Raw genomic sequence first — 12,850 nt, forward strand, 5'->3', positions numbered from 1 at the left:
GCAATTCTTTAAGGAAGTTTTCTTTCATCAATTATTTTGTAACTTTGAAGTATAACTTGTACAAGGAACAGGATAAATGCTCGGCTCTTCCTCACTATTTACCAGTTTTATAATAATTTGGCCCCTTAGCCTCATCCAAAAGCTTCTTGATGTGATTTTTCTTATGACCTTCTGGATTTTAACATATTTTAGGTTATCTCACTCATTATTCTTTATTCTTTGGTGATTAAATTATCCCATCTTTGACTAGTGGGAGGCCTTTCAAGTTGGTTCCTGTGTCTTTCTGACATGACTACAGTAGTCTCTGACAGTTCTACTTCCTGATCTGATCTCTGACAGTTTTACTTTCTGATCTGATAAGATTTTCTGGCTCTTCTTATACATTTCCTATCTATGTAGTAAACAGTGTGGTCTTGCCCACAGAGAGGTCTGGCCTTCGCCCTGGCTTCTGGGAGGTAATATCAATTCTGAGAGGCAATGTCATACCTGATAGAAACGTCTTTGTTTAGGGTGGAGCTGGCCACAACTGATAGTCTTACAGGGAGGGCTGGCCATGCCAGAGACACACCACATGATTGAGGGTGGAAATCTGGGGTACTGTGGTATTGGTCAAACTGGAGACTGATATCAACCACGTGAGCAATCAGTCAATCACACCTAAGTAATGGAACCCCCCAAAACACTTTGGACACCGAGGCTCAGGTACGCTTCCTTGGTTGTCAGTATGCCAAGTGCATTGTCGCATGTTGGTGCTGGGAGGGTAATGTGTGGGTCCTGACTCCACGGGGTGGACAACAGCGGCTCTGTGTCTGGAACCTTTCCTGACTGTGCCCTTTGCATCCCTTATTCTGGCTGATTTTAATCTGTATCCTTTCCCTGTAATAAACTGTAACCATGAGTATAATAGCTTTCTGTGAACTGTGTGTGGTCTAGCAAATTACTGAAGCTGAGGATAGTTTTGGGAGCTCCCGGAACTTGCGGTTGGCATAAGAAGTGAGGGCAGTGCTGGAGGCTGTGACAGCTAGCTTGCAGTTTGGTTAACTCCAGGCTAACGGCCTCAGATCGGCAGCCAGTTATTTCTCTAAGGCTGTGTCTTCGTTCAGTGAGAAATGGAATTATATATACCACAGTAGAATTTATACACCACCCCTGGGTGCCAGGGACACTCACTGCTACTGAGTGGATGGTCATTGTTTCCAGGACTTTTCTGTGAACAGAGCTAGAAAAGCTTTTCTCTCTTTTAAAGAGAAAATCTAGCACAACTTCATACTGATATTTCCAATTAATATTTAGGAGTACAGATTTTTATATCTTTGATTTTATAGTTGTATCTTTTACACTGAAAATTTTGGTATCTATAACAAATAAACATTTACTTATTTGCTTTATCCTACTATACAATATTTTCAGAATAACAATGTCAACATTATTACCAACAACGTGATAACTGGGAAACAGTTTTCTTTCTAGTTCTTTTCTGCCTTTGGAAATACAGTCAAATTTCAGATCACCTGAAACAGTTCCTCCACGTGTGGCTAAGCCATCTGCTCAATGGTTTATTGAGGTCCATTAATTTTATGTTTCTTGATTTTTAGGAACTGCCTTTGCCCTCTTATTTCTTTAACTTTGACTGAACCTTGTTTTATATTTGCCATAAACCCTGTGCTTGGTTCTAAGAGTCAAATCCACAGAGATCTAGCTTCTACTCCTGTCCCATTTTTACATTTTACACGTTTTCACGGCCCACGATACTCCATTATAGTGAATTTTAAATTGTGGATAAAAGACCTAAGCCAGCATATTTATTGGATGAGAATGCTATTGCTAAAGTAACACTTAGAAGAGTAGACTTGATTCTTAAGGTTAAATTCTTCCTTTGTCTATATCATTAAGTTTTAGTAAGCTCTGTTTTGTATAGAAACTGCAATGGTAAACTTTAGTGCTACACAGCTGAACTGTCACAAAATCAAAATACTTAAAATTATAAATTTTAATTTACTGAGGACTATAATTATGATAGAAGTTCTTAAACAATGAACACTGACATAATATTACTGTCACTCAGGTGGCCTTAGGCACAGCCGCGTCATCATATCTCTTGGGGACTTGTGGACCAAAGGGTGACAACACCATGACAAGTGTTCTCTGTTCTCACTCCTCTGCCCACTTCCGTGGCTGCAGCCCTCAGCAGTGTCCCTGCTCTACCACTTGCCTCTGAGTGAGTTCCTCTATGTCCACGGTTCTACATTCCCTGTATATGCTAAAGAAAACTTTTCTCTTTAATATATACATGAGTTTAAATTTTAAGGAAGATGACTCAAGAACTTACCAGCCCATAGGTCCCATTGTCTCTGCTCTTGTTTTCCCACGTTTTGCCTCTTTAAGGAGTTCTTCTATTGCTTTCCTGGTGGGAAAAAGGAAGAAATTTGAGAGAATTTTAGTCACCCCACTAAATTCTGAAAATCAGTTTGTTCCACGTATGTGATCCTGGGAAAGAAAGAGCTTTTGAAGCATTAAACTTCAAAATTGGGGGAGAAATTTAAAAAAATGTTTTAAAATGGTGGATAGTTTTGAATACATAAAAATTAAAAAGAAACCTTTTCCATATAGGGGAAGAGCACTGAAGAGAAAATTAAAGGCAAAATGACGAATTATATCCATATTAAAAATGTTCAAATGCACTATTATTCTAAGAAATACTAATTAACCCAGCAATGATGAATCTGTTTCTGCTCATCAGTTAGTGAGGGAGTGGAGAAATGGATATTCTTTTCTCTACCAACAGGGACTAAAGCTGATATAACATTTCTGGAGAACAACTGGAAACGTGATAAAGAGCCGTAAAAATAAAACATACATGTTGACCTAAAAATTCCACCTTATTCTAAGAAAAATTCAACTAAGTATGCAAAACTATATGTACAAGGATACGCATTCAAAACCTTAACAGCTAAAGAAAAAGAAGAGAAAGCTTAAACGGTTACTAAAAAGGGATTGTTTAAATTAATCATGGCATATCCACACAGCGGAAGATTAGGCAGTTGTTAAAAATGAAGACAAATGCTTGGCACAGCAAGACATTCATAACATGTTAAGTGTATAAATCTGGGAACAAAAGAGTATGTATAGGATAATTTTATTTTAAATTTATTTACATGTACCTATTGCACAGGGAAACATTTGGAGGGATGTTACCAAAACGATAAGTTTGGGGCAGATTTTTAGTTTTTTGTTTGCTTCTCTGCATTTTCTGTTTTTTCTAGAGTGAATCTGTATTATTTGTGTAATTTTTAGAAAGAGGCTTTTTAAAAGCCTAGAAGACATATTTATCAACCATACTCTGAGACTTTACCACATATAATCCTGTGCAAGGTGTCATGGGTAGTAAGATAGGACCATGGTCATCCCTGACTTTAATATTACCTATGATATAGCGATAATAAAGTTAAGAAAAAGAGAGGTATCACGTTGCAAACAACAATAGTCCAAAGACAGAACTATAATTCTAATCACAAAATTTGAAACTTTTTAAATAATTATAAATATAATTATTATAATTGTAATAATTATAATTATTATAATATAATAATTATATTATTATAATATCAATAATTATATATTGATTCTATATAAAAACATTTAGTTACACTCTTACAGTACTACTCTAGGTACAATTCACATAGTCCTCAATGATATTACCATTCTGTTAGTTTATAAGAATGTTTTATTTTATACTGATTTTTATTTTATCAAAGCATGCATATAGCTTAAAGAGAAAAATATTATTTAAAGACTTAAAATGAAATACAGCAGTCTTCTGCATCAGCCTTCCTTACCCACCAAAAAAACCAAGTTCAACTCCTTCTTATCTGTTTCTCCTGGTATTCACCTCCATATTTCTAATAGTATTCTTTCAAACTATTTCACCACCCTCTTCATCCTCAACAGATATATCTGGCTATTTTTCTATAATTTACACAAGTTTTAATAAACTCCTATTAATAGTGAGATCTTTAAAAAAATGCCATTTCAGCTAACTCAGCAGCTGGACACTTTCTAATCCATCCTGGGAGGGCCCATGGATGGGCTGATGAAAAACTGAAACGCTGACCAGCTTGTCTGCTTCTTGCCCCTGGACTCAATCAGATCAGGTGTCATAGCCCAGCCTCCTGGTGTCGGGAATACTAAGTGCATGTGACACCACAGAGCCTTCTTCCATCTCTTTAAAATAATAATACATCCTATGGATGTGATCTGAGGACTTTGTCTCATAGAGTATTTCGGGAAAGATTTATCCTCTCTGGCTCCAAAACAGAGATCCTTCTTCACCCTTATAGATGTAAGCAAAAAAAACCAAAGGGTAAAAATATGCCAAATACACCCCTGCCTTCCCATCAATTAGAGTGGTAGCTTTCAAAAAAACAAAAAAAACAACCAGAAAATCATTCATCCTGGATCCACCCATATGTCCTCTCTCCTGACAACAGACACAGTAAAAAATCGTCAGTGAGAGAACCTGCTTGGGCAGTTCCCCAATTATGAACAAACTATGTATCAGTTACAGATGAAGCAGAATGCATTTTCCCATAAAAACTGTTAAAACGTTTGCCCAGCTTTCTGGACATGCCTACGAAAGCCAGTTTGTGTCACGCTACAGTTGGGATGCTGTACATCTGCAGGAAGCAATACTCGGTCAAGAACCGTGCCGAGATCCTGCAGGCCTAGTCTAGGCGCCTTCCAGAGCGTGAAGTTGGACGTGGATTCTTCTGTAGTTGTGATTTCACTGAAAACTGTCTCCAGCGCTGTGCTTAACTTTCTCTGCCGTGATTAAGGATACCTTCTGACTTAAAACGACAGCCCAAGAGAAAAGAAGGTGTAAGTATGAGAAAGACTGCCTGGGGTGAACCAGTTCACCAGTGAGGAAAGACGGTGACAGGTCGGGAGCAGACAGAGCAGAACCCAGGCCCAGCAGACTGCCTGCGACTGAGACGTTTGTTACTGTTTGGACAACTCATGTTGTCACGAGCTTTACGGTTTACAAAGCACTGTCCCATCTGAACATGACAACATAGTCATCACGACCAGTGTTCAGATGAGGAAGGAGGTACCGGGGACACTGAGAGCGGTGGGGAGGACCAAAACAAAACAAAAGGACCTGTGGGTTTAAGGGTACCTGCCCTCCATCTTCCTATCATACTTCCCCTCTCCTCCACAAACATTTGCACGACAAGTCCTGGAGAAGCCCTTTTCTCATTATCATTAAAAGGCAAAAAATAAAGTAAATGCAAAAGGGGAAAAAAAAAAAAAAGCCCTGACAGAGCTGCCACTGCTTCTGCACTCATTCAGAGAACTGCAGAGGCAGAGGAACGGAGGGCTGCTCAGACTTTGTCCTAAGAATGTGGGGCATTCGCTGTGTCCCACCCACACTCTGCACGAGCTCCTTCTGCAGGGCTTTCCTTCCAAATAGGAAAGCAACTTCTAGCAATCATGTGTTTTGTCCTTGAAATAACAACATCACCTTCAAAATCAACAGGAAAAAAAATTAGAAAGTCAGGTAGTTTTCCTCACTCCTGTAGCCTCTGTTGTTTTTTCTGGAACTCTCGCTAATGAATTCTCGGGTAAGGAAATAACAAAGTCAGTTTCTACCACACATTATCACAGAGGCTAGATACTTAAATTATCAAAGATTATGAAACATCGGCATCATGAAACAAGATAGTTTTTAATGAGATTGTGAAACAGAAGTGTAAACTGCAATTAAAATACAGGAACAGCAAACAGTAGGAGAATATATAAGAACTAAGTACAACAAGGACTTGAACAATTAAATTTCAGACACAAATTTAAGTACCATAATTTTTATGCTTAGATCCTTTAAGCATCTTAAAGGTTTCTTTGTAAAACAAATCCATTGTATTAGAATAGACAGTCCGGTGCAAACAAGAAGTCCCAGAAAGCCAGGTCATTAAGCAGACAGTTTCTTGGGCACAGGAACAAGCTACAATCGATTTTCAATGATCCATGTGTGTATTATCCACAGACAATTTTCCATCCTAGCTCAGCTTCTTCAGGCCTGCCTGTTCATCCCCTTAGCCAGCTGGTACATCCTTGTACAACGTACACTGATCATAATAGCAGCTTAAATAAAACCCGAGTGGGAACACAAATCTGGTGCTAAATCGCCTTAAAATCCAAAGTCAAACAAATTAGTTTTGAGTTATCTGGGTCTGTGGTCCTTTATACTCACATAAATCAACTGAGAGTTAACTATATCACTATAGCGAAAGGGTAGCAAGATATTTAAGGCAACTAAAATGAAACAACAGAAAATTAAATAATGAAGAACACAAGAAAATGAGATTTTTAAAGAAATAATATCAGAGAAGCTAAATATCAAGTAATTGCTCAAAAAAAGACCTCAACATATACTTTCTTGAGAAATGGTGAAGGAAAGTGCTGTGGACTCAATGTTTGTGTCCCTCCCTCCCCAAACTTAGATGTTGAAATCCTAGCTCCCGATGTAATGGTATTAGGAGGTGGGGCCTTTGGGGGAGGTGATTGGTGCCCTTATAAAAGAGACCCCAGAGAGCTCTTTCCTCCCTTCTGCCATGTGGGGACACAGGGAGAAGATGGGCCCTCACCAGACACCGAATCTGCTGGCAACTGGCTCTCAGACCTCCCGCCTCCAGAACTGTTAGAAATAAATGTTTGCTGTTTAAACCACTTAGTCCATGGTCTTTTTATTACAGCAGCCAGACAGCACATTCGTGGGCTGTAGCTTTGCTAGTCCAGAAGCCCAATTTGGCCGGGACAGCGGCTGGACGGCAGCACCATATCTGCCGTCGTGTGCATGGGAAGCTTTGCCTGGGCTGCACCCTGCCCAGGGCTCTTCCTGCAGCTACATCCTCACCACCGGACGCTCAGGTCAGAGGTCACCTTCTCCACCAGCCCTTCCTCATCTCCCCACCGGTGCCTCATCAATAGATACTATAAAACCGCCTTTACTTTCGGGCCGATGTACCATACTTCTAAATATTTAAGTTACATTTAAAAACCATTAAATAAAACATATTCATTCCTCCTACCATGACAAATACACCTTCATTACAATAAAAATTTAAATGTGTAAACTCTGTATGGTGATAGATGGTAACCAGACTTGTCGTGGCCATCACTTTGTAATGTATAAAAATATAGAATCACTATGTTGTACACCTGAAGCTAATATAAAATTGTAAGTCAGTTGTACTTCAAAAAACTGTGTAAAGCTATGATTTTTAAAAATTTAAGTTAGTGAAATATGAGATAATAGAATTAACTCCCTGCACACGTTGATTATTCTCTTAATGGGTTGGTAATATTTAGATGAATACATAAAGACAGAAAATTTATATATATCTTTATTCCATAAAATTTATTTTCTTGCCTTTATTTCAGCAAAATCACTGATCATATTGTTATGATCAAGATTTTCATATAAAGTAAGTTCTATGGACTGTAATAATCTAAAGTATTAAAACACAAAGTGTAACCATTCAACATGGACCAAATTGTAGTATATTGTCAAAATGTAAATTAACATAAATGTAAAAAACTGAAAACCTAAATTTTGAATGTTTTTAAGTTTCCCTGTAGATTAATGAATCAGTAACAAACCTCCTGTATGTTCTCCAAGACCTACACATATACAAATGTACGAGTAATCTGATCTAACATTAAATGTTAGTCTCCAAGTATAACTATTCCTCATACTGAACTAAGTCATGAGAACCTCCAGAACACTGAACTGAAATCCTGAGACAAGCAAGCAAAGGGAAGCTTAGCTCTGCTGGGAAACAATATTTCCTTATGGCAAAACCTCCTGCACTCACGCTGAAAAGAAGGTTTTGACAAGTTAATGTGTCTTTTTTCTTCCGAACACTGCGCGGCTCACATCCTTCCTGGACTCTGAAGCAGTGTGCGCTCTGACGTCAACAGGGCACAGCCCCCCATCGCCACGGACCCCACAGTTTCCTTTCATTCAGGGACGCAGGTCAAAACAAGAGGAGGGTGTTTCCTGGGCTAGGAACTGCACTGACGGAAGATCTGCACATTTGTGACACATGGGGCTGCCCAGGTTCAAGGAAACTCTCCTTTGAATATCGATATAATAAGCACTTAATATGCACCACTGGGGATATGATGAAAAATAATGATGGCAGCAGTACCTATGTGCCATGTATCTTACACTTAATCCTCACAACTCCTCTAGGTAACTACTATTTCACTGAGAAGGAGAAAATAAAGAGTGAAGAAACTGGGGCTGGGATGTGAACCCGGGCAGTTGACTTTTAACTGACCCTGACACTACAGTTCTGGTGAAGGCGAGACCCCCCAGCCTCGACACAGCTGAGCCCCGTGAGAGGAAGGCCATGGGAGGGCTGGCAGCACGTTTTACTGCGATTATTTGCAGTCACGACAAGACCGCTGTGGTGAAGGCAGAACTCCCGTCTCCTCACCTGGACTTGGACAGTCTCAAATGTCCACAGCTACCCATCCTGCGTGACCTCAGAGGGTGGGTTATTATTACAGCGAGATGACTTCTTCAGGTAATACGTGGGCTGACTTCTATTAGTTTAGCTCTTAGAGGGAAACCTTATCTCTCAGGTCATAAAACACCTCACCTGAGGAATGACCTCATAACGAAGTCACCTCATTGTCGAAGTAGTAAGTATTTCTGCAAATATTTATTCTTAAATCCCAATTAAGGAGCCACACACAGAAAATACAGTGATTCATTTTCAGTTCATATTATAGGACCTAGTTAAATGTGCCACGGTAAATCGTGTATTGTGAAGACAAGCATCTCTTACTGAAAAAACTCTGTGCAGGTGGGGTGGGGATGGCAGAGAACTACCTTAGAAGATAGTAAACTCTAAATAGAAAAGCCTGTGAATTATACCATTGCCAGGAACAACGTGTCTGTCTGATAGGTCAATTAAGTTTAAAAGTATATAAAGTATACACGTGCCTTACTAAAAGGTTAGTTGGGAGAAGTAAACTCAAAGAATGTAAGGTCAAAATAATTATTGAGGTCTCTTACTCCGTGAAAGCATTTTGTTATCTCTTTATAAAATTCAAACTCTCACCCAATAGCTGTTCGAAATGCAAAAAGGAAAAAAATCACAACGATTGAACAAAAGGAAACATTGCGATAGAAAGCCTCTAGGGCTCGCCTCCGCAGCCTTCTTCAGTGAGGCCTGGCGCTTGGCGCACTGCCCTTTGGTAAACACGCCACACACCAGAAAAGCCACCTCGCCCATCGCGTGGTCTGCAAGTCACTCTCTTAATCCTAAAAGAGCTTTATTTTATACCAGAGATCTGCGGGTTTCTGCAGACTGTCCTAAAGGACCCTTCAGAGCTCTTGGATCACAGCCCCATCCAAAGGACGGCCTATTCAGCAGAAGGCCTGGCCAGCCCGCTGAAGGCGTTTCCCTCAGCTGTGTCAGGGCTGCAGCAGTCTGCTGAAAACAAGCCATCCACCCCATGTGCATCTCAGTGTCTGATTCATCAAATGATTATAAACTATACTTGGAGGTAAGAGCCAAGGAATGGGGAAAATATAGAATATTCCAGAATGTGTGGGATTTCCTAATCAATTCAGGGTCTTTAAAAAGTGTTTTCCTTTCAGCTGCATTAAGCAGTGTTGAACCCAGGAAGAAAACATACTGATGCTTCTAATTCTTAGAAGTCCCGCAATACACAATGAGATGGGAGGAAGAGAAAGCCTGTGTTCCTTAGCGACCAGCGCAGGTTCAATGGCTGCCTGGGGGCCCCTCAGTACAAGGCAAGAGACGACGACGACGAAACAGAGGGTGCAGCCCCTCCCAGCCCCCACTCTGTGCACCTCCAGACCCAGCCTCATCTTGAGCACCAGGAGTGTCCTGTCTTCCACACTTTAGGTATCAAGGGGTACTTTGAGAGGGATGGTAGTTTCTCCTACAAAACTGGCTGGGAGAGTTTCTGAAAAAAAAGAGTACATATACACACAGACAACATTTTCTACCTCAGTCATTAAATACAAGAATCTACTATACAAAATAATTTATTGAAAACAACCAGTAAATTCTTGACTCTTTGTAAACTCTTTAGCGTCAAGTTTCAAGTTGTCTTTAGGGGCTAATGCACACGACAATGAATTTAAGAAGGACAAGGCAATTTTCAATCCCATTTTCCAATTAAAAAAAAATCTTAGTTAATATAATACAAGTGCTTTGGGGAAAAAATTCTACATTGCTATAATGTAGTTAATAGAATTGAGCAGTTAGACACACACACACAGACTTGGGGAGTAGTGTCTCTGTGAGGAAAATGTTTATAAAAGTTCAAAGTTCTACTGAACTTAGATGGCTCAAGGAACAAGTCAGCCAAAACTGCACAACTGTGCAAACAAGGTTTTACATTTACTTATAAAGACCTGAGATGCTTCCCTCGTAGCTGGCAGAAGTCATAGACTCTGTTGCAGTGCAAACATCCTTACAGACGCTGAATTCAACAGCACAGGAGGGACCACTAGAAAGGCTGCAGAGATGGCCAAAGGGTAGGAACCAGCACATGGGGACTAAACGCTACAGGAGGAAAGCCCAAAGCATGGAAAATTCCATTACTGATTAATCCTATCTTTAGGTTTATATCATACCATGCAAACAATACATCAACTGCCAAACTGCCAAAAGAAAGAATCCGGAGAGGATAATACAATTGGTGATTTTGGCATCAGAAACCAGCTGCAAGACAGTCAAGAACTAGTGAACTCTGAAGTCCCACTTCATTATTCTGACTTGTAAATTACTTACAAGTGGTGCTGTTAGCCAAGAAGGGAAATATGGAAGCATGTTCTGGAGCAGATGTTTCACTGTACATTTCAGGAAATATCAAGACACAACACAATCCTCTCCTGTCCCTTTTTACTGCTGTGCTTGAAGTAGCTGCACATATTAGAATCCTTAGGGATGGGACAGCAGCTGCAGTTTAACTGGATGGAGCAGTGCTAATGAAGAGTTCAGAACTGTGTTAAAAATGGAATAGGTACCCAACCGAGACAGCAGGGAAAGCTCTGAGAGACAGATCGTGCTGATTACACAAACAGCATCATTTGGCCTGCTCCCAAGGTGTGATAATGGGCTTACAAAAAAAGGGCACTGCGTTTTCAATACAAATGTTCAGGACCACACTTTCACAGCTCATTTGAAATATCAACCCCCTAAATTCACAACTCTCCCTTAGCATTTGCTTGATAGAAATCGGGCCATATGCTAAACTTCTGTATTAATTCCTACACATTCAGTGTTCCCAGAGAGGCCTCAAATCCAAGTATTACAAGGCTCTTTTTACTATAATAGGCGAGGAAAGAAACCAAAATGAATTAAAATGTTCAGGTAAAGATCCTTTAAATATAATACTATATTATGAAAATGTAAGGGAAGTTTCCTGTTAGAGGTCATCTAATTTAACATTATCATATAAAGCCAAGGAAATTATGGTTTAGAGAGGTTAATAACTTGCCTAAAACTAAATAGTTACCTGACTTTTGGGGGGGGGGGCGGGGGGAACATTTAATTCACAATTATATTTCTTCTCCCCCCACCCCCGGCCAGAACCTGGATGGCATGTTTCAGTCATCCTGGGGAGAAATTAGGAGGGGATAGACCATAATTATGATACTTCAGCCCAAGGTCATTACCTTTGGAGTATATAACATTACAAGGACCAGCACTAGTGTGTCTACAACTGTGTTATGAATCACACTAGAAGACCCCACCCAGTGATGGTTTACGGGAAACTGGGTCCTGGCTGCATTCAGGGGTAGTGTAACTGAAACTCACTCAGCCTGGAAAATGTTACTTGAAGTCATTTGCTGTAATTGCTTAATCATATAAAAATGAAAACCTATTTAAAAGTACCTAAATTATTAACTTCAAAGCAGGATAGATCAAAAGCTTTTACTATGGAAACTGTGTTTCATGTTGGAGAACAGTGTGGGACAGTGGGAGCCAGCTCCACTAGCCACCTGGGTGCTCTGGACAAGTTAAGTACCTTCTCTGAGTACGTTTCCTCTCCGTAAAATGAGCCTGAGCCCCGGCTCACAGATGCACTGCAAGGATTGAAAAAGATGAGAGGTACAGAGGGCTTTCTTTGCATTGATGTTTCTTGGGAGGGACAAGGGTTCATTTAGGTATCTGAATTTGCCAAAACAAAACTTTTTTTAATCTCAGTATCTCCTCTTTTCATTTATACTGTAAAGAAAAACTTGCAGAATGTTAATTTTTATCTGTTGCATAATTCTGTTTTGATGAAAAGCTGAGGGGTTATTTATCAGTGCAAATAATATAAAGGAAATTCTATCTTCCTATGGTTAAGTCAGAGGAAATTTCCAATTTCCTGTATCTAATGACAGGGAGATGGGCAGAGCCCCAGTCAGAACAGAATTCCCTCCCATGACCTATGAAATACATGATCAGAAACGAATTACATGAAAGCATCCTATCTCATATGCACAAAAAGAAAGCCAGTGGTCCTGGCTCTTTGGCTTTTCAGAGAGTTGTGTTCATTCGGGAACTAGGTCTGCTCCGTGCAAAGTCAGCAGCTGGGCAACTTCCTGGTGGATGTGACCAATACAGGGACAAGCTCTGGAAAGTTCAAGCTTCAGAGCAGAATCTCTCACCTGAGAAGTTCAGACTGAGTAGAATTACCTGATACTTGTTCTACTATTATACATTCTCTGCCACATCTCTTGATTCTCTTAGAAGAGGGATCCAGCAGTTCCCACTTCCTAGGTTTGAACCAAGGACATGTTCAAGTCACCTTAGGA

The 12,850-nt window shown here is 40.0% G+C and overlaps 1 protein-coding gene across 1 annotated transcript in view; it reads right to left on the reverse strand.

Moving 5' to 3' along the window:
• The window catches only part of LOC117197432 (protein POLR1D-like), a 41,665-nt gene that overhangs the window by 14,419 nt on the left and 14,396 nt on the right, over positions 1 to 12,850 (reverse strand). The window contains exon 2 of the mRNA XM_033409334.2: positions 2,330 to 2,404. Within this exon, the coding sequence (XP_033265225.1) occupies positions 2,330 to 2,404 (75 nt within the window). The remainder of the gene's footprint in view (positions 1 to 2,329; positions 2,405 to 12,850) is intronic.

This window comes from Orcinus orca, chromosome 18 (assembly GCF_937001465.1).
Source record: "Orcinus orca chromosome 18, mOrcOrc1.1, whole genome shotgun sequence".
Lineage (NCBI taxonomy): Eukaryota > Metazoa > Chordata > Mammalia > Artiodactyla > Delphinidae > Orcinus > Orcinus orca.